The 18,231-nt window shown below is 39.2% G+C and overlaps 1 protein-coding gene across 1 annotated transcript in view; it reads right to left on the minus strand.

Annotated features, from left to right (window-relative positions):
- The window catches only part of LOC135743542 (dynein axonemal heavy chain 11), a 78,454-nt gene that overhangs the window by 55,590 nt on the left and 4,633 nt on the right, over positions 1–18,231 (minus strand). The window contains exons 11-30 of the mRNA XM_065261310.2: positions 18,054–18,178; positions 17,784–17,979; positions 17,545–17,649; positions 17,067–17,462; positions 16,666–16,998; positions 14,822–15,079; positions 14,495–14,664; positions 14,143–14,365; positions 13,376–13,492; positions 13,137–13,223; positions 12,426–12,584; positions 11,016–11,099; positions 10,724–10,882; positions 10,499–10,621; positions 10,294–10,416; positions 9,303–9,527; positions 7,668–7,759; positions 7,418–7,544; positions 6,259–6,405; positions 5,818–6,051 (exon numbers count right to left, since the gene is read on the minus strand). Coding sequence (XP_065117382.1) covers positions 5,818–6,051; positions 6,259–6,405; positions 7,418–7,544; positions 7,668–7,759; positions 9,303–9,527; positions 10,294–10,416; positions 10,499–10,621; positions 10,724–10,882; positions 11,016–11,099; positions 12,426–12,584; positions 13,137–13,223; positions 13,376–13,492; positions 14,143–14,365; positions 14,495–14,664; positions 14,822–15,079; positions 16,666–16,998; positions 17,067–17,462; positions 17,545–17,649; positions 17,784–17,979; positions 18,054–18,178 — 3,483 coding nt within the window. The remainder of the gene's footprint in view (positions 1–5,817; positions 6,052–6,258; positions 6,406–7,417; positions 7,545–7,667; positions 7,760–9,302; positions 9,528–10,293; positions 10,417–10,498; positions 10,622–10,723; positions 10,883–11,015; positions 11,100–12,425; positions 12,585–13,136; positions 13,224–13,375; positions 13,493–14,142; positions 14,366–14,494; positions 14,665–14,821; positions 15,080–16,665; positions 16,999–17,066; positions 17,463–17,544; positions 17,650–17,783; positions 17,980–18,053; positions 18,179–18,231) is intronic.

An 18,231-nucleotide genomic window follows, 5' to 3' on the forward strand; every position in this document is an offset into this window, starting at 1 on the left:
CGCGCAACCAGTCAGTTCTGACTTGCCTCGGTTTAATTCGAGGGAAGTACGCGGTCCCTCTGAAACAATTTCAGAAGCTCCTGGACATATGACAGCATGCTGCGGTTGTGACGCCGCCCGAGCTGCTTCATATGAGACCGCTTCAGCATTGGCTTACGATCGAGTCTCGAGGAGAGCGTGGCACACCGACATACACCGTGTAAACATTGCACCTGCGTGTCATTTAAATTTTTCCCCGTGGTAGACCCGGCATTTCCGATAGAAGATATGCCCCTGAGGGGTCTCCTGGCATTCTGTATATTGCAATGCCCTCAGCACGGGATGATCAGCCACGTATGACGGGCTTGCAGTCTCAGGGGTGTGCATACCACCCCAACTGCCGCGAGCGGTGCGCTGTATATCTGGGACTTGTACGCTCCGCTATGGAGATGCGAGGGAAGGATGTATTAGCCGACACCAATAACATTGCGACTGTTGCGTTATTTACCGTTAAGGCGGTTTTGCGCTCTCGTCACCTGTCGCATCTCGCTCGTCATCTCCTCCTTTGGAGTCAGAAGCATCTGAGGTCCCTTCGTGCCATTTACATCCCGGGTTCGCTCAATACAGCGGCAGACGCGCTTCCCGAGCTGCGCCCCCGGCGAATGGCGACTCCACCTCCAGACGGTCCAGCTAATTTGGAAGAAGTTCGGTTGTGCGTAGATAAGATCTGTTTGCGTCGCCGGACGATACCCACTGTCGCCTATTTTATTCACTAACCGAGGGCAGCCTCGGCGTGGATGCGTTGGCACACAGCTGGCCGCGGGGGGTGCGTAAATACGCATTCCTTCCAGTGAGCTTTATTGCGCAGACACTGTGCAAAGTCAGGCAGGACGAGGAGAGCCTTTTATTAGTCGCCCCGTACTGGATTGGTTTTCAGAGTTAATGCTCCTCGCGACAGCCCCTCCCTGACGATTTCCCCTGAGGAAAGACTTACTTTCTTTAGGAAGGGGCACATTATGGCACCCGCGCCCCGACCTGTGGGATTTCCATGTATGGTCGTTGAGCGCGCGCAAGGTTTAGGTGATTTATCGCAAGCGGTATCAAACACCATCGACGCGGTTCGAGCACCGTCCACAAGACGGGCTTACGCGCTTAAAGAAACCTTTTTCGTCACCCGGTGCTCTTCGCAACGCGAGGACCCCAGAGAATGCCCATTAACATTGTGCTTTTATATCTTTAACATAGGTTAGATGGTAGGCTGTCCCTCCTCCATTTAAGTTGATATCGCCGCTATTTCTGCTCATCACTCACTTATCAACGGCAGATCAGTTGGCCAGCATGATTTAATTATTACATTTTAAGAGGCGCTCGCAGGCTAAACCCCTCGCGCCCTCCCTCTTTCCTTCTGAGACCTGTCCATGGTGCTGAAGCCTTCAGGTCTCCCTTTTGAGCCTTTGCAGTCTACGAGTCTGATGTTTTTATCAATGAAAACTCTGACCCTGATAGCATTGGCCTCCATGAAGAGAGTAGGGGATTTACATGCATTCTCTGTTGACGTTTTGTGCTTTTAGTTTGGTCCTGCTGTCTCACTGAGACCCAGACCAGGCTACGTGCCCAAAGTTCCCACCACTCCCTTCAGAGATAGGTGGTGAGCTTGCAAGCGCTGCCCCCGGAGGACGCAGACCCAACCATGGCTTTGTTGTGCCCCGTACGCGCACTGCGACTCTACGTGGTTCGCACGCAAAGCCTCAGGACCTCAGACCAGCTCTTTGTTTGTTATGGTGGCCAGCAGAAAGGGAAAGCTGTCACTAGCAGAGGATGTCTCTTTGGATAGTTGATACTATCGCCCTGGCTTATAATCTTCAGGGTATTCCTTGCCCCTTTAATTTGAGAGCGCACTCCACACGGAGCGTTGCCTCATCTTGGGCTTTAGCTCGTGGTTCCTCGCTAACAGACATCTGCAGAGCTGCTGGTTGGGCGACACCTAATACGTTCATTAGATTTTACAGTGTTCGTATCGAGCCTGTATCCTCTCGTGTTCTTTCCTCACCAGGGAGGGCACGGAGAGCAGACTCGCAGGTCGGCTTGCAGCCTCCAACTGATGCTTCATAACTGTGTCAGTATGGAAGGCCTTCAGAACAAAAATGCGTAATGGTTTGAATTGTTCTTCCTCCGCTGCCTTGGCAGCCTTTGTTGCGGAGCATTGGCTGTCAGCCTTCACTAGCTGCATCCTCGCGAACCTACGTGTTGGCTCGGGCTCCACATTGTGTCCCACCGGGTTCCTTTGTGAGTATTTTTCCGTGGGGTTAATCCTACTAGCCCACGTTTCCCTTAGCAGAGCACTGCTTTGCTTACACAGCCACGGCTGTCATTTTACCTCAACTACGGTTGACTTTCGCCCACCATTAACCCTTAAGACGGGTGGTGGCTTCCGCAGCGTTCCTATCCCGCTCAGGTAGGGCGCTTCCCAGTCGCTGGCACTTCTGTGGGGTTAAAGGAACATCTAGTGCCCGGCCTTCTGCCTTAAAACCTAATTCTCCTTATCCTTAAGTGGAACCGGAGGGCTTTACGCAGACACTGGAAGAGGTCAGCCCCTAGTGGCGTTTTGGTAGGGATTCCCAATTCGTCGGTCACGACGTGACGTCGTAGTGACCGACTGAAAGGGAACGTCTCGGTTACGGATGTAACCCTCGTTCCCTGAAGGAGGGAACGGAGACGTCACGTCCCGTCGCCACAGGTGCTGCCACCTGCTGTTTATCGGCCGGTCTCATTTTCCCGGCTTTCTCAGCGAAAAGAAGCTAATTTCCCTATTTGCACCTGCTGCTTATAAAGGCACCTGGCGGGGCGGCGCCAGCATTATGCAAATATCTCAATGCCAAGTTCATTGGCGTTTTAGTAGTATACGAAGCAGATTGGTCTCTCTAAGCGAGTTCCCAATTCGTCGGTCACGACGTGACGTCTCCGTTCCCTCCTTCAGGGAACGAGGGTTACATCCGTAACCGAGACGTTCTTGTTAGAGTAAGTCATAACCAATAAAACTGCTATTGATTAAATTTATGTATACTGTAGTATTTAGATTATCATAGGTTTAAAAATGGTTAATAATGAATGATAAATAATAGAATGTGGATAATGAATTTAATATAATTCATAATTAAACTTTCAATGTCTGTGCCTAAAACAATAGAAAAACAATTAAAGGGACACTTCACCCATTTGCTTTAAGCTTTGTATAGTTAGAACCCCAGTCATGTTGTTGAATGGTCATGCATCATTTCCTTAGTTGCCGCTGAGACAGGAAAAAATACAGATTTCAGTGTTGCACTTCCTTCTTTCAATGATGTAAAAATCATAATTTTGCATCATTGAAAGCATGAAGTCCAATATCTTTGAGACTACAAACACCCCTTTTCTCGGTCAAATAGGAACCAACTTCTAAATGTATGTTAAATTTCACCTACAAATATAACACACTTTCAATAAAGATGAATGTTTCTACGGATGAAATGCTCCTTTAAGCATAAAGATAATTTTATAGCATATTATTACACGGCTCTCTGGAATGCTGGTTCTGATTGGTCAGTTGAGACATTTGCAGGTTCGTTCTTTTCAAATAATAACCGCTCCAAAGTAATAACGCATAGCCGGTACTACTTGTACGAGTAAAATCGCTCCGCGCCAATAAAGATCAAAAAAGATTACTGTCTGTTTGGCGCCATCTTGTGACAAACACTCGACAACCACGACAAGACACAGACAGCTTACTGAGACTGAACTTGACAAAATAGAGCATGACAGCTACGAAGCCAACACACAAAAAAATACACAATGGCCATTAAAACTTCTCAAAGACTGGCTAAAAGAGAAAAAAATGGAGACAGACAAGTATGAAGCAGAGGATCTTAATAAGGTATTACGATCATTTTATGCATCTGTGCAAAGTTTCGCGGAAGGATAAAAATGTTAATTTAAAACAAATATGCCAATAAAATGTTTCAAATTCATATTCATGTCCGTTTTTTTTCTTATGTGACAAGTAGCCGTGTAATAAGCGGGACAATGAAGAGGCAGCCGGTAGTTATCAGGAAATAAGCCTCTTCAGTGTGATACAAGACCATCCGCTTCGCGTCGGGTCCTGATCACACTGTCGGGGCTTATTTCCCGATAACTACCGGCTGCCTCTACATTATCCCTTACATACTGTATAGTAATCTTCATATAACAAAAAAGAAATAAGTGCACAGAAATTATATTTCTTTGAACATGTGACAACCTTGCATGCAAATGTTTCTGATCGAATATATACATTTATACTTATTAAAATATATTAAAATTACGATATGCAAAATTGCTGTCAGTGATATTATGCATTTTTGTTATAATTATATTAAAGAAAAATAATTTTAGATTTTTAATTTTAAAATCAAATCTGTAGAAAGACAGGGTATATCAGTTTGAATGGGACTGGGTCTGTGTTATTAAAGGGATAGTTCACCTTACATGTCATCATTTACTCATCCTCATGTTGTTCTAAACCTGTATGAATTTCTTTTATCTTATGAAAACAAAAGAAGATATTTTGAGAAATGATGGTTAACACACAGCAGATAGTGACCATTGACTTCCATAGTAGGAATAAAATATATGATGGAATTTAAAGGGTGCCGTCAACTGTGTCAGCTTATCATCATTTATCAAAATATTTTCTTCATTATTTATCACAATACTTCCAAAATATTTTTTCCTACTATGGAAATCAATGGTCACTACACTCTGCTGTGTGTTTACCACATTTCTTCTCAAAATATCTTTTTCTGTGTTCATCAGAAAAAATTAATTCATACAGGTTTAGAACAACATGAGGATGAGTAAATGATGGCAGAATTTTCATTTTAAGGTGAACTATCCCTTTAAAGTGGACATTTCATGAAAATCTGAAATTTTCCATGTTTAAATGCTATAATTGGGTCCCCAGTGCTTCTATAACCTAAAAAATGTGATAAAGAAAAACCCAGTAACTGTTTTGAGAAAACATTCTCTGCAAGCATGTGAAAAAAAATAGGTAATTGAAATTTGGCTCCCCTTGTGATGTCAGAAGGGGATAATACCGCCCCTTAATCTGCACTATCCAACCATGGCCATGCCAGTTAGTGCAGAGATCAGCTCATTTGCATTTAAAATGACACACCCAAAAATGGCACATTTTTGCTCACACCTACAAAGTGGCAATTTTAACATGATATAATAAATTATCTAGATGGTACTTTGAGCTAAAACTTCACATACGTACTCTAGGGACACCAAAGATTTGACATCTTAAAAATGTCTTGTGAAATGTCCCCTTTAACATAAAAACTCAAAATCTCAAGTGTCATGCTATTATATAACAGAACAAGTGGCTTCTCTCCACTAAAAACGAAAGTTTTAAAGGAACAGTATGTAAGATTGTGGCCAAAACTGGTATTGCATTCACAAAACATGTGGCTAAAACAGGTACTGCAATCACACAACTGGTGGCCAATATACAAAATGACAACATAAACATCCGTTGAGGGCTGCAACTCCACTTTTTAAATGACAATATCCTGGCCAGACCACTGTTGTCAGTGATATAAGTATTTAAAATGAAAATGATTTCTTAATGTCTAGTGATATATCAGGGCCATTTTATGATTAATTGATATAAATTTCTTACATACTGTTCCTTTAACAGCAGAAAGCATTTGGATTGGCGGCACCTTTCATGTGTTTAAAGAAAAAATAGCTGTGCACCTGAAAAGAATAGCAGATAAAGAGTTTTATTCCTTGTGTCTGTATTTTAGGAGAATGTGTCGTGACCTGTTTCTTGTTGTAGTCTCTGAGCGCCGTCTCAAAACCCTCGGCCAGTCGCTGAAAAGCCAGATTCATATCAGCAGACCACCAGATCTGAGAGGCAGTAAGGACCACTTGAGCGGGCAGCTCAAGTATCCAGTGTTCCCTCGAGCGCTCCTCATAGACAACAACGGCTTCAGCTATGTGCCTTCTTATTTCCTCCCTCATCACATCCTCCAGACGAGTCAGCCAGAGCTCAACCTGACAGGAGAAAGTTCACTTTATAAGAAAGTCATCTCACATTGATCAAAACCCAACCGAACTTGTGTTTGTTTTTGCAATTCTGCAATTTAGTGCTGCTAATGGCACAAAAATTACACATGGCATCTTTAAATTAATGTTATAATAATAAAAAATAATAGAAAAGAAGATTGAAAAGTAGATTGTATTAGATGTTTTTTTATTTACCGGTCCAATGCAGTCACACTGCACATAGAAAGAAACATATTCTCTCTCTCTGCTGAACATCCCAACTGCTGTTGTGTTTTTTTCATCCTTGTCAGAAAACTCCAGATCGCTCATACTGTCAAACAGCTTACCCAGGTGACAGATCACCTAAAAAGCATTGAACCATAACACAACATTTTTGCAGAACAATACCGTATATGATATACAGCATCTCTGTGTATAAACGAATCAATCATGTATGGTTAAGTACATGCCTATTCATAGATAATAATGATAATGATATGATTGTGGCTATATTTGCAATTCTTATTATAACCGACATACAATGAGAAGATGAAGCGCTATGACACTCTTCTGGTTGAATGCTTCAAGAGAAAAGCAGCATATATGTAGGAGGATCAGCTCAAAGGTGAAGGTGACCAGGTCAGATTCAATCCTAGAACTTTTTTTTATTGTAATGATATTCATGGAGACATACTAGCTTTGAAATTATAACTATCATGATGAAAAAGCTAAACGGTGGAGATAAAGGTTACTGTACACTATTGAGAAGAGAGATGGCTAAGTATGGTACAAAGTAAAATGTATTTCAAAAAAATAATACCAGGAAAGTCTGCAAAGTTTACAGTTGACCTGTTTATGGATTATCTTAATACTGAAATGACCTGTAATGTAAAAACTAAACTTTCAAACTAAATCAAACTTAACAGTTTAAGCGCTGCCTGAAAATAGTCCCCTGTGTTACTTTCAATGGCTGGGGACTATTTTCTGGCGCTGCGTAATATTATTGCGCCTGCTGCAGCCATGTTACAGCAGCAAAGTCCTTGATTATTACGCCAGAATGAGAGTATAGTTCCTAGCCATATCTGCCTAGAAAAATCAAACTTTTAATTTTCCGTCTGTCTTAGTACACAAAAGAAGGGTCAAGTTTTAAATAGGAAAATATCGAAATTATTTGGTTCTTTTTTAGCGCAATGCTAATGATCTAATCAGATTCAATGGATTGTGCTAAGCTATACTAAAAGTGGTACCGCCAGACCCAGAGATCGGCTGTATGGATTCCAAAACGGTAAAAAAATCAAATGTTTAACTCTAGAGGAGCTGAAAAATGTGAGTGTCCCTTTAAGGTTAAATCCTACTGTAAGTATTAAAGCAATACCTGTCTGGGCTGTCTGCCTTTGGAAAGGATGTCCAGTAAGTCTGCTGAGGACAGGAAATAGAATCGAGGGAAAGCCACTCTCTTGGTCTCCAGGTATTTGGCTAATGCCTTCTCACATATAGCCAATCTAGAATCAAAACAAGAAACCCAAAAAAGTCTCTGTGCATTTGTCTTGAGGTGTGCAAGCGAACCTTTCAAAATCAGTCTACACTTTCAAATTAAAATGTAAGATGTTCAAGATTTTACAAACCTCTTTTGCAGATCTTCAAGCATCGGAAGAAGACTGGGCTTGCTGGTGGCAGCAATTACATTTTTTGTTTTGGTACTTTTGAACATGAGGTCCTTCACACATGCACAGCAACATGCAAAAGAACATACAATTATTAGGCTACTTTTTATAGTTTTTGACAGAAGGAACAGAATAATTTTTATTTCTTATATCTGCTTAATCTTTCTTAGACGGCTATATTCATGGTATAATTATATAAAGTAAGACTAGAAAAGATGTTTAAAATTCATGTAATCCAAAAATCGCACAACTGTGTTTGGATTAAAAACTTTTTTGAAAGTAAAACAGAAAAAAAAGGTTTCCCGCAGGTAATACAATCTAGTAGAATATGTTTAATGATAAATATTTTGGAGGATTTTCTCCTGAGAGTAAAAATTTATGTGTGATTTTTGTATGTGTGATTTTTGTATGTGTGATTTTTGAATGTCCTATTCTGCATCTTGTTCATGACTTAATCCCTATGACTCTCAAAATAGAAATTATGCTTTTTTCCAACATCAGAATTTATTTCATGTAACTTATTATTCAGGCATTGGCTTCTGCTTTATCAAAATGTTTGTAATGTCTACTATGCACTTTAAAAAGTTAGGTTGGAAAATGTTTTGTCTGGTTGTACAGTATGGTTCTATAAAGAACCTTTAAAGGTACAATGTATAGATTTTTAGCAGCATAGCGGTAAGCTTGCAACCAATGGCTCAATCAACTACTCATCGCTCCTTTCTAAAGCACATAGAAAAGCTACAGTAACCGCCACAGGACAAACATGTCATCATCTGAAACAATACAGTAACGAAACACGTTGTAGAGAGCAATTTGTCTGTTCAGAGCAAAATGGCGACTTCCATGTTAGGGGACAAGTGGTCTATGTAGATAAAAATGGCTCATTCTAAGACAATAAAAACATAACAGTTCATAATTTAAGGTCTTTTTACACCACTATGAAAACATTGTTATGTATATTATATTGAACTTATGTCAATAGATCCTCCTAAAATGTACACATTGCACCTTTAACCTGCACAGAACCATTCTGCTGCCCAAATTTGCAGTGGAAACGGTTATTTTAACGGTTAGAATGGTTTTTTTTATTTATTTAGTTATTAACCATTATAGTATTTATGGTTATATTCATATTGAGAATCGGTTAATCAAGTTCATCTATACACACATAGGGTGAGGGCAATTTAACTTCAATTCACAACCTGAATGTTGTCGGACAGTGGGAGGAAACCGGAGTAACCGGACTAAACCCACACTGACACGGAGAACATGCAAACTCCACACAGAAAGACCTCCTGAGCCAATAAGGGATCAAATCTAGGATTTTCTTGCCGTTAGGCAACAGTGCTACCCACGGAGCCCCTGTTCTGCTGTTTTTGCTCTTAATTTGTGATATTAATAAGTAAGGGAAAGACCGTTCTTATCGCAAAATAAACCCAGAAAGGTAATCAGGACCATGAGTCAATAATTAGACACTGAATATTTATTTATATTTAGATTGCAAAGTTTTCGCTTAGCATCATGGTCCAGTTTTATTTATATAATAACCTAATTTATATGAAACCAATCATAGAAAACAGATACTATAAATCATACCTTAAAGTCTGAGTCAATAGCACTGAACTGATGCGTCTCCTCTGGCAGCTGCTGGCAAATGTCTTGAGAGCCCATGAAGATGCTCTCAAGATGAACCCAGTTCCTCTGTACCTCCAGCCACAGCAACAGCACTGAGTCAGCCAGAGTCAACTGGGCCTGCAGAGCAGACACCTGCTCATGGAAAAACTTTGCTTGTTTAGTGTTCAGCAAAACCTGAAGCTGCACCTGAAAGAAAAACGAGAGACACAGAGTTAGCAGCATTCTGGGATTTTTTGATAGCTTAACTCATTTTAATCTTGTGCAATAAATAAATGTCATTTTGATATATACACTACTAGCCAAGATTTTGGGTGATGAGGTCAGGCTCACAGTCAAGTTCAATTTAAAAGAATGGATAGCAAAAAGTAAACATCTGAATAAGTGTGAGAAAAAAATTATTTTGGTTTGAGTAATGTTTTATATATTTTATACTAAATTGTTTGGTTTGTTGCATCTGTCCATATAAATAGGACTTTCATCCATCTTTCTATATTACAGCACTGGTAACTTAAAAAGTAAACCGTTTTGGATTTGGTTACTTTCTATTCCAGTTACTATGCTGTTGTGTCCGTCTGTTCTCTGTACTGTTTTTAGCCATGTGGGTATAAGGGGACCGCTTTTGAACAGACAGCAGAGTCATTGTCAACAGTGATGTGTATTGCTTTGGCCTCTTACACATGCAGCGTGATAACAAAGCCGGCGATGTGTGGTCTCTATAAATCAGATGTTTGAATACAGGCGTCTGACATTGAGAAATTGCTTTCCTCCACACAGTGGGACGGTCTTGGAGAAAGAGATAAACGCTCTGGCCACACCAAGCTTGTTTTGCCAAGCAACAGCTTGTTAACATTACTGATAAGCTAGTTAAACATGTTATCAGTATAGCATTTAGGTTTTACTCCAGGATAAACTATCTGGCTAATTGCATGTGACGTTTTGGAGATGTTCGTACCTGACTTTCCTCCAAATGCTCAATAAGTTCATCACTGCATTTCAGGAGTGGTGTTGAGGTGCGGTAATGATCTTCATAAGAAACCTCCATCCGGACCCATATCTGGGTAATTTCTGCCAAAACCTTTACCAAAGTAAATACAGTGTAGTTACAGTTATTCCTTATTTCAAGGTATAAAAAATTGAAAAGGGGGATTTAAAAAAACCTTCTCAGTGGACATCTCTTTGACCGCTCTGCCCACTGTACTGTGCACCACATCCTCAAATCTGTGAAGCTGCAGTGCCAGTAATTCCTCAAGAGATGTTTCTTCAGTTAGGGTAAAGTCAATCTAAGTAAACAGCCCAGAGGAAAAATGTATTGCTCAGCGGTTGCTTTTCCTAAACACAGTTTCTGATGTTTCTCTTAAAATGTACCCAAGGTAACCATTTACCCCAGTAGTCTTTATCAGCTGAGCCCAGTGCCTGTCTCTCATAGACGGGTGCTGAAGTTCTGTCACAGCCCTGAGAGAAGCTAAAAGATCCCTGAGCACATGATCCAAACCCACAAACACGTCCCAATTACGGGTCTCTTTATCAAGAACCTGCATTTCCTGCATAGACATAAAAATCAGTTTTAGATGTACAACAGATATCTACCAAATCCATTTAAAAATATAGACATATTAATACATATTATACATAGAAAACAACAGAAATGTGTTACATGTTAAATGTCTTACATACTTTTGTAAACCTTCTCAGTTCTGTCTCCATGTTTTCCACAATGATTTCTCTCCACTTAGTTCCAGTCCAGACTGCAATATTACTCTGCAATGGCATAGCATCATGTTAGATAAACGGCAAGAAACAAGCATTTTAAGTTCATATGCATATTGATTTTTTTACATTTTCCTGCTTTTGCTAGTGTTCTTTTTCAGGACATACTTGGCCTGTTGAATGACAGGTTTCCCTGCTTATGAAGAGCTCTTTACAGAGTCTATGTGGCTTATGGGTGCCAAAGAATGCATTGAAATTATCTGTTTAATTGTTCGTTTGATATTTACATAGAAGATATGTGACTTTATTAAGTGCAAAAATGATCCAGAAACGTTTTACATGTCCGTTTTCAACCCTAGGATTTGTCATGTAAATAAAATGGTCTACTTTTGCCCTATTTGGAAGGGTCATGAATAATAATGTTGAGCTCTGCTCTGATTGCTCTCTGAGGCTCATGTAAGGAGCTCACATTAGTAAACAGACCTTATTTGTTTGAGCCTGTATCTGTAAAATACAGATTTTGAGGAACAACTAATTCTTAATTGTTAATTGTTAATGGATGTTTCTGAGTGGTAAGTTTGTGTTTTTTTTTTCAGTATGGATCTGCAAAACGTAACTGTAAAGTCAGCAGTAGAGCTTTAGCCTAAACGCTAGCATATAGCAATAATTAGCATGTGGCGCTAACTCAGCAGTCACAACAACTTTGTTTGAAGCATTTTAACAACTTTGAAATTAATTTAATGTGTACTTTTAAAGGCGGAGTGCACAATGTTTGAAAAACGCTTTGGAAAGGGGAGTCGGGGAGACTACAAATGCGTTTGAGGCTCACATGCGTTACAGAGCTCTTACTGTGGGTTCACACCAGCCACATTTGAGGCGTCAAATTCGCGCGTCTAGTTTGCCGCTTGAAAATTTTGGGTTTACTCGCTTCATTCGCGCATGAAAGCCGCACTTGAATTTCTAGTCATAGAGACATTCACGTGGACATTCGCGTCATGGGAGGGGCTTCTGCGACTCCGCTCGCTTCCTGTAATCACGTCACTACCAGAGCAAGCTCCTGATTGGTTAACGGGGCGCGTTTTTCTGGCAAAGTTAAAATTTTTTAATGCGGCAAAGCTCAATTCGCACCATTCTCGAGTCTAGTTCGCTGCGCTAAATGCCTAATTCGCGCCGTGAGAGCTCCAGACGCGCGTCAACGTGTCTTCAAATTGACTTAACATTGAAATGACTCGCACTTGACGCCTCTACTGCGGCTGGTGTGAACGCTGCATTATTATTCATATATGCCTAGGTAAATAAAGTTTTTTATTCTATGGCACCTTTCAATATGATCAGATCTGTAAAACAAATTGGACAAAATCGTTCTGAAGGACCCACCTGAGAACATAGCAGTAGATCCCAGAGCTGTTTTAAAACAGTAATGTCTCTCTGACAGCGCTTGAGATGTTTTGAATCAGGGCAGGTCACGTCAAACAGCTTGCAGGACTTCTGGAGATCTGCCATCTCTTCTTCTAAAACAATCATCTCCCTATGACACTAACAAATACACAAACATACTTTTTAAAGGGCACATAATTTTATAAGATGTAATATAAGTCTCAGGTGTGCCTAGAATGTGTATGTATAGTTTCAGCTAAAAAACACACATATCATTTGTTAAATGCAAATGAGCTACTGCCATCACTTCCTTACCAATAGACAGTGAGCTCTTTAGGTTAAAAATAAATCTTATTCCTGTGACTACAGTATGAGACAATAGTATATTTAGCCATATCAGCACTACAATGTGGTAACAAACACATTTAAAAAATCTTTTGGGTAAAATTAACCAGTCAGTCATTGGCTGTGGGCGGGGATTTGTTTGTGTGAGATCACATTAACAGTGGAATCAAAACAGTATGTCTATTGAGACTGCTTTGGTTTAAGGGGGATTAAAAATAATGAGTGGGTAGCTTTTTTTCATTGCAGGGTTGTGCCCTTTAAGATATTGCAGCATACTATTCCAGCTGTCACAAAATGTGAATGTATGTAAATGCAAATGAATACTGTGGTATAATGGTTGGTGAGTTAATAGAAAGTCCCATTTACTTTATCCAGGCGAGTGTATGGTTTCTCTGTGGTGAATTGGAGGGGTGCTTCTGTTTTGAACCTCTCTCGAAAACGTTTTAGCTTTTTCTAAGAGAAGAAACATGAATCGGCAAAAACATTAAAGTTTTGTACATAAAGCAGATAATTAACCTGTAGATGCAAAGAAAGTAAGGCTGAAGCCTTGAACTTTCAAAATTTATAAACAAATAATTTACCACCAGCAAATGAGAAAAGCTCACCTCAAAGTCCACACACTTCCTGCGGATGATGACCACTTCTGCAGCGTGAAGGGGAGCGACCTCATGTTTCACTGTCCACGCCAACTTCTTCAAGCTCTTCCACTTCTCTGGCAACTCCTGATACAAGTATATAAATGTTATAATAAAGTTTTACATGCACCCCATACAGCATTTGCAAATAGAGTCTCCTTGCTTGTCTTAGCATATTTTAATTAAAAAATCTAGTCATGTAAAGCTATTTTTAATAGGATTTTTTTGGCAGATTTATTTTAGGTTTATGAAAATGTTCAATATATGTACCCAAGCTATAACTGGGGCTATACCTTCTCAAAAAAGCACTGAAAGAGTTTATATAAGCACCTCAGAGGTACATATTGGTACCAAATAGAGCTTATTAGGTACCAAATGTATACATATCTGTTTTTAATGGTACATATTAGAACTGATCCCATCTTCTGATAGGCTGATCAAGCTTCACTATTATTGCATTTACGTCATGTGTTAAAAATGCACATGCACTTTTAATCTTACATGAACTCTTGTATACCATAAACATAACAAATTGGTCAATGAATAATTTTGGTGAAATCACAATCTGGGACCTTTTGACAAAGAGATGAAGTTTGAGTGATTACAGCACGCAGCAAATTAATTTCAAGTGGCTGAAGAAACTTTATCAAAGCAAAAAGAACAGTTTTTACACAATGTGCGAAATAAAATAACTCATGAAGATTACGCACCTACCCCATCAAATCATTATCCCTCACCTCAAGCTGTACATGAACACTATCAGGTAGGGTTTCTCCATACTGCTTCAAGAGAGCGACAACATCTCGGATGGGTGTAAAAAGCTGGTCTGTCCCAAGCTGCCTGTTTCTAATAGCTAGCAGGTATCCCATGACCTGCACAAGAGCCTGGTAGTCTCCAATATGCGCTGGCACTTTAAGCCTTGATTCGGCTTGGAGAATAAAGTCCTGTAGTTCACCAATACTGAAATACATCAAAGTACAAACCAACAGTCATAAGTGACTTTTATTGACACAAAAAAAAGCATTTGGAGTGGAAAATGAGGGTATTAAAATGATTCCAACAGTATGCCATTATAGAAGGGGCTCTCACCTTTCGGTAACGTAAGATATCAAGTGCTCCTTAAACATCCAGCTCCATTTATTCACTATGTTTAAAAGACTGATTTTGAATGAACGGATATCCACTTTAAACCAGCCCTCGAACACCTGCCAGTCCTCCAAACAACTGACCTCAGCATGCACTTCTTCATAATGATTCATCTGTTTTCAATGGAAACAATTCTCTAATAACAAGACAAACACTTGCCCCTAGTATTAAAAACCAATTTATTGACTGATATCTACATTATCTTCTGTATGACAAATTAGTAGCATTGTACTTATTTATGGAGAAGCTTTAAAAGCTGTGAAGTTTCACCTGCTCTTTAAATTGCACTGTGGTGGGAGGATTTTCTGGAAATGCATCTTCTTCACCATATATTTCTACCTCCTGAGCTGTTAGTGCATGACCATACATGAGGAACTGCCTGAGAAACTCAACCCTGTCATCAAGCCACAGGGGAGCGTAGCCGTTAAATGCTTTCTGGTATTTTAAGGCTTTCTTCATGACATTATCAACTTTCTCCATCACTTCCTTTCTGAGATCCAAGAGGTCCAACATGTCCTCGACATCAGGCTGAAAAAACAGTAAAAGAATTCTTATAGAAGCACAAGTACTCACTAATGTAAACTTTTTTATACAGCCGTGAGAAAAAAATAAGAAACCACTTCAAGATTATTTTAGATTTACAATTTATAAGTATGTGTATAAGTAAAATTATAATTTTTGTTTCATTTTCTCAACTACCAAACAATATTTTCTGCAAAATTCCTAATAAAAGCATGTCAATTTGCATTTATTTAATGAAAATATGGAGGGAGTAATGTCAAAATAGCAAAATAAATTATAGATAAATGTAAATTATAAAATGCAATGAATTATAGATCTTCAATACTGCAGGGAAACAAATTGAAATGTATTTTTAACAACACAATACTAATGTGTAATACAAGTCTGTAGAAAACCAGGTCCATGTTATCTCAGCATAAGTAACCTGAAAAATCTAGCGTATGTAAGGTAAACTTACAGAATGTCCCAAATTTTGATTAGTGTCCAAAAGAATAATTTAATATAAAGGAGCTATAAAGTTTCACAGCAATGCCATAAAACAACTATTGAACTTTAAAGGGACACTCCACTTTTTAAAAAAATAGGCTAATTTTCCAGCTCTCTTAGAGTTAAACATAAAATTTTTCTACCTTTTTGGAATCCATTCAGCTGATCTCCGGGTCTGGCGGTACCGCTTTTAGCATAGCTTAGCACAATCCATTGAATCTGATTAGACCTTTAGCATCTCCCTAAAAAAATAACGAATAGTTTCGATATTTTTCCTATTTAAAACTTGACTCTTCTGTAGTTAAACCGTATACTAAGACCGACAAAAAATTAAAAGTTGCGATTTTCTAGGTAGATATGGCTAGGAACTAAACTCTCATTCTGGCGTAATAATCAAGGACTTTACTGCTGTAACATGGCTGCAGCAGGTGTAGTGATATTACGTACTGCCCAAAAATAGTCCCCTGCCATTGAAAGTTACTAAGGGGACTATTTTCGGCTGCTGCGTAATATCATTACGCCTCCTGCAGCCATGTTACAGCAGCAAAGTCCTTGATTATTACGCCAGAATGAGAGTATAGTTCCTAGCCATATCAGCCTAGAAAATCACAACTTTTAATTTTCCATCTGTCTTAGTACAAGATGTAACAACAGAAGAGTCAAGTTTTAAATAGGAAAAATATTGAAACTCTTTGATTATTCTTTAGCGCAATGCTAATGGTCTAATCAGATTAAATGGATTGTGCTAAGCTATGCTTAAAGTGGTAGCGCCAGACCCAGAGATCAGCTGAATGGATTCCAAAACGGTAAAAATCAAATGTTTAACTCTAGGGGAGCTGGAAAATGAGCATATTTTCAAAAAACGTGTCCCTTTAGGTTCCACAAATAACCATTTATAACATTTTTGTTGTTATACTTTTAAGCTATAAGTAAACTTAAACTTTCTCTTAAGTTTAAATTCTGTTGTTTGTCACAAACCTTTGGACCCCACTGTAGTTTTATTTTTCCAGTTTTTTAGGCTTCTAAATTTCATCCACCCTATTGCTTGTGTATTCTTTTCCATAATGCAAAACAATTTATAAACTAATTTATCAAACTGTGCATACCTGATAGTCTTCCATTCCCAGATGAGCTGCCAACCTCTTCACCTGAGTGGACATCTTAAACACATCTCCCAGTAACTCTTCCACCAATTCATAAAGTCCATCTCCAACATCTCGGTCAAGAGAGGGTCTAAATGTAATCTCAGATCCCATCAGCAGCATTTGAGCCTCAAACAGTGGAGCCTGCCCTACTGATGTCTCCATATTATCAACGAGAAACTCCAGAGAAGTAGAGATAGCACGAAAAAATCCCTCCACCACCATATCATCCACATACTCCAAGTAAGCTTTCCACATGCCTGAGGAACCCTCCACTTTAAAGAGGACCATGTTCTCCTGGAAAAGAAAAAAGAGTGTTAAAACAAAACAAGAGTTTAATAAAAAATAATCAAAATAGGACACACCTCTAATAACTTATGGATTGTTTCTCCATCATTCCTGATGTTACTGTAACACTTTGCAACTCGTGCTGCTCTATCTTCAAGTTGCAGTAATGTGTCTTTCCTGTTGTCCTTCCTTCTGAACATTGACTGTTTGCTCCATCCATTTATCAGATCTTCCACGATCCCAATATTGTCTTTGGTTTTCTGAAGTCTTCTCTCCAGCTGATAGATGGTGTCCTTCAGGATACATATGTAGTCCCAGCAGCTCTGGTCTTGCCATGTAAGCTCAGTTTCTGCTCGATGGAGCTGATGGTCAATAGTTTCCAACTCTTTCTTAATGAGAGGAGCCTCCACCTCAAGGGTTGTGTGTTTTATCTTGTTATACCACTGAACCAGTAAATGTAGGCTCACAAGGTTCTGCAGGAGATCAGGTAAAACTTGCAATGTAAAAAGCTAACTGAAAAAAAGTAAGAATAGTAGGAAATAATTTTTCACTAACCTTAAAAAAGATCTCCCTATTCTCATACACCTTTATAGCAGCAGACGGGATGTCTGACTGATTAAGAATTTTCAGTTGTTTCACATCCTTCAACACAGCAATCAGCTAAGGTAAAAAAGTCAATAATATGCAAATGACTACACTGAACAATTCCCCCCAAACTAGCAGTTAAATATTTAGCGTGCCTAACAACTGAAAATAATAACATTTAGTATGCTGTGATGCACATTTAAATTTACCTCTTGGTTGACATTTACTGACAGTAGGTCAGTACTGGGATCTCTTACGATCAAGGGTCGATCCAGGTTCATCTGACAGACTTGATCAATATCTCTACACCAGCTAAAATAGACATGCTTCTCATACTCATCTAAGCGTGTGGACATCTCATCATACATATGACAGACCACCTCCATCTCTGCTTCTTCCATAGACCTGTGAAAGACCAGCTTCCTCAGATTAATTTGTAGCATTAATACAAACAAACAAACACATTTTAAAACACTTACATATCAAAAACCAAACTGAAATTCTTCCAGGGGGTTTGAACTCTCTCCCTAAGCATTTTTATCCACTTCAGCGTTCCTGTCATTTCAGGCATGTTCTTGCTCAGGTGCATTTTGTCTTTCTTTTTCTGAAAATGAATGAAAAATGACACAATGTCAGTTATGCACAATAACTCTTATT

Source organism: Paramisgurnus dabryanus, chromosome 13 (genome assembly GCF_030506205.2).
Source record: "Paramisgurnus dabryanus chromosome 13, PD_genome_1.1, whole genome shotgun sequence".
Lineage (NCBI taxonomy): Eukaryota > Metazoa > Chordata > Actinopteri > Cypriniformes > Cobitidae > Paramisgurnus > Paramisgurnus dabryanus.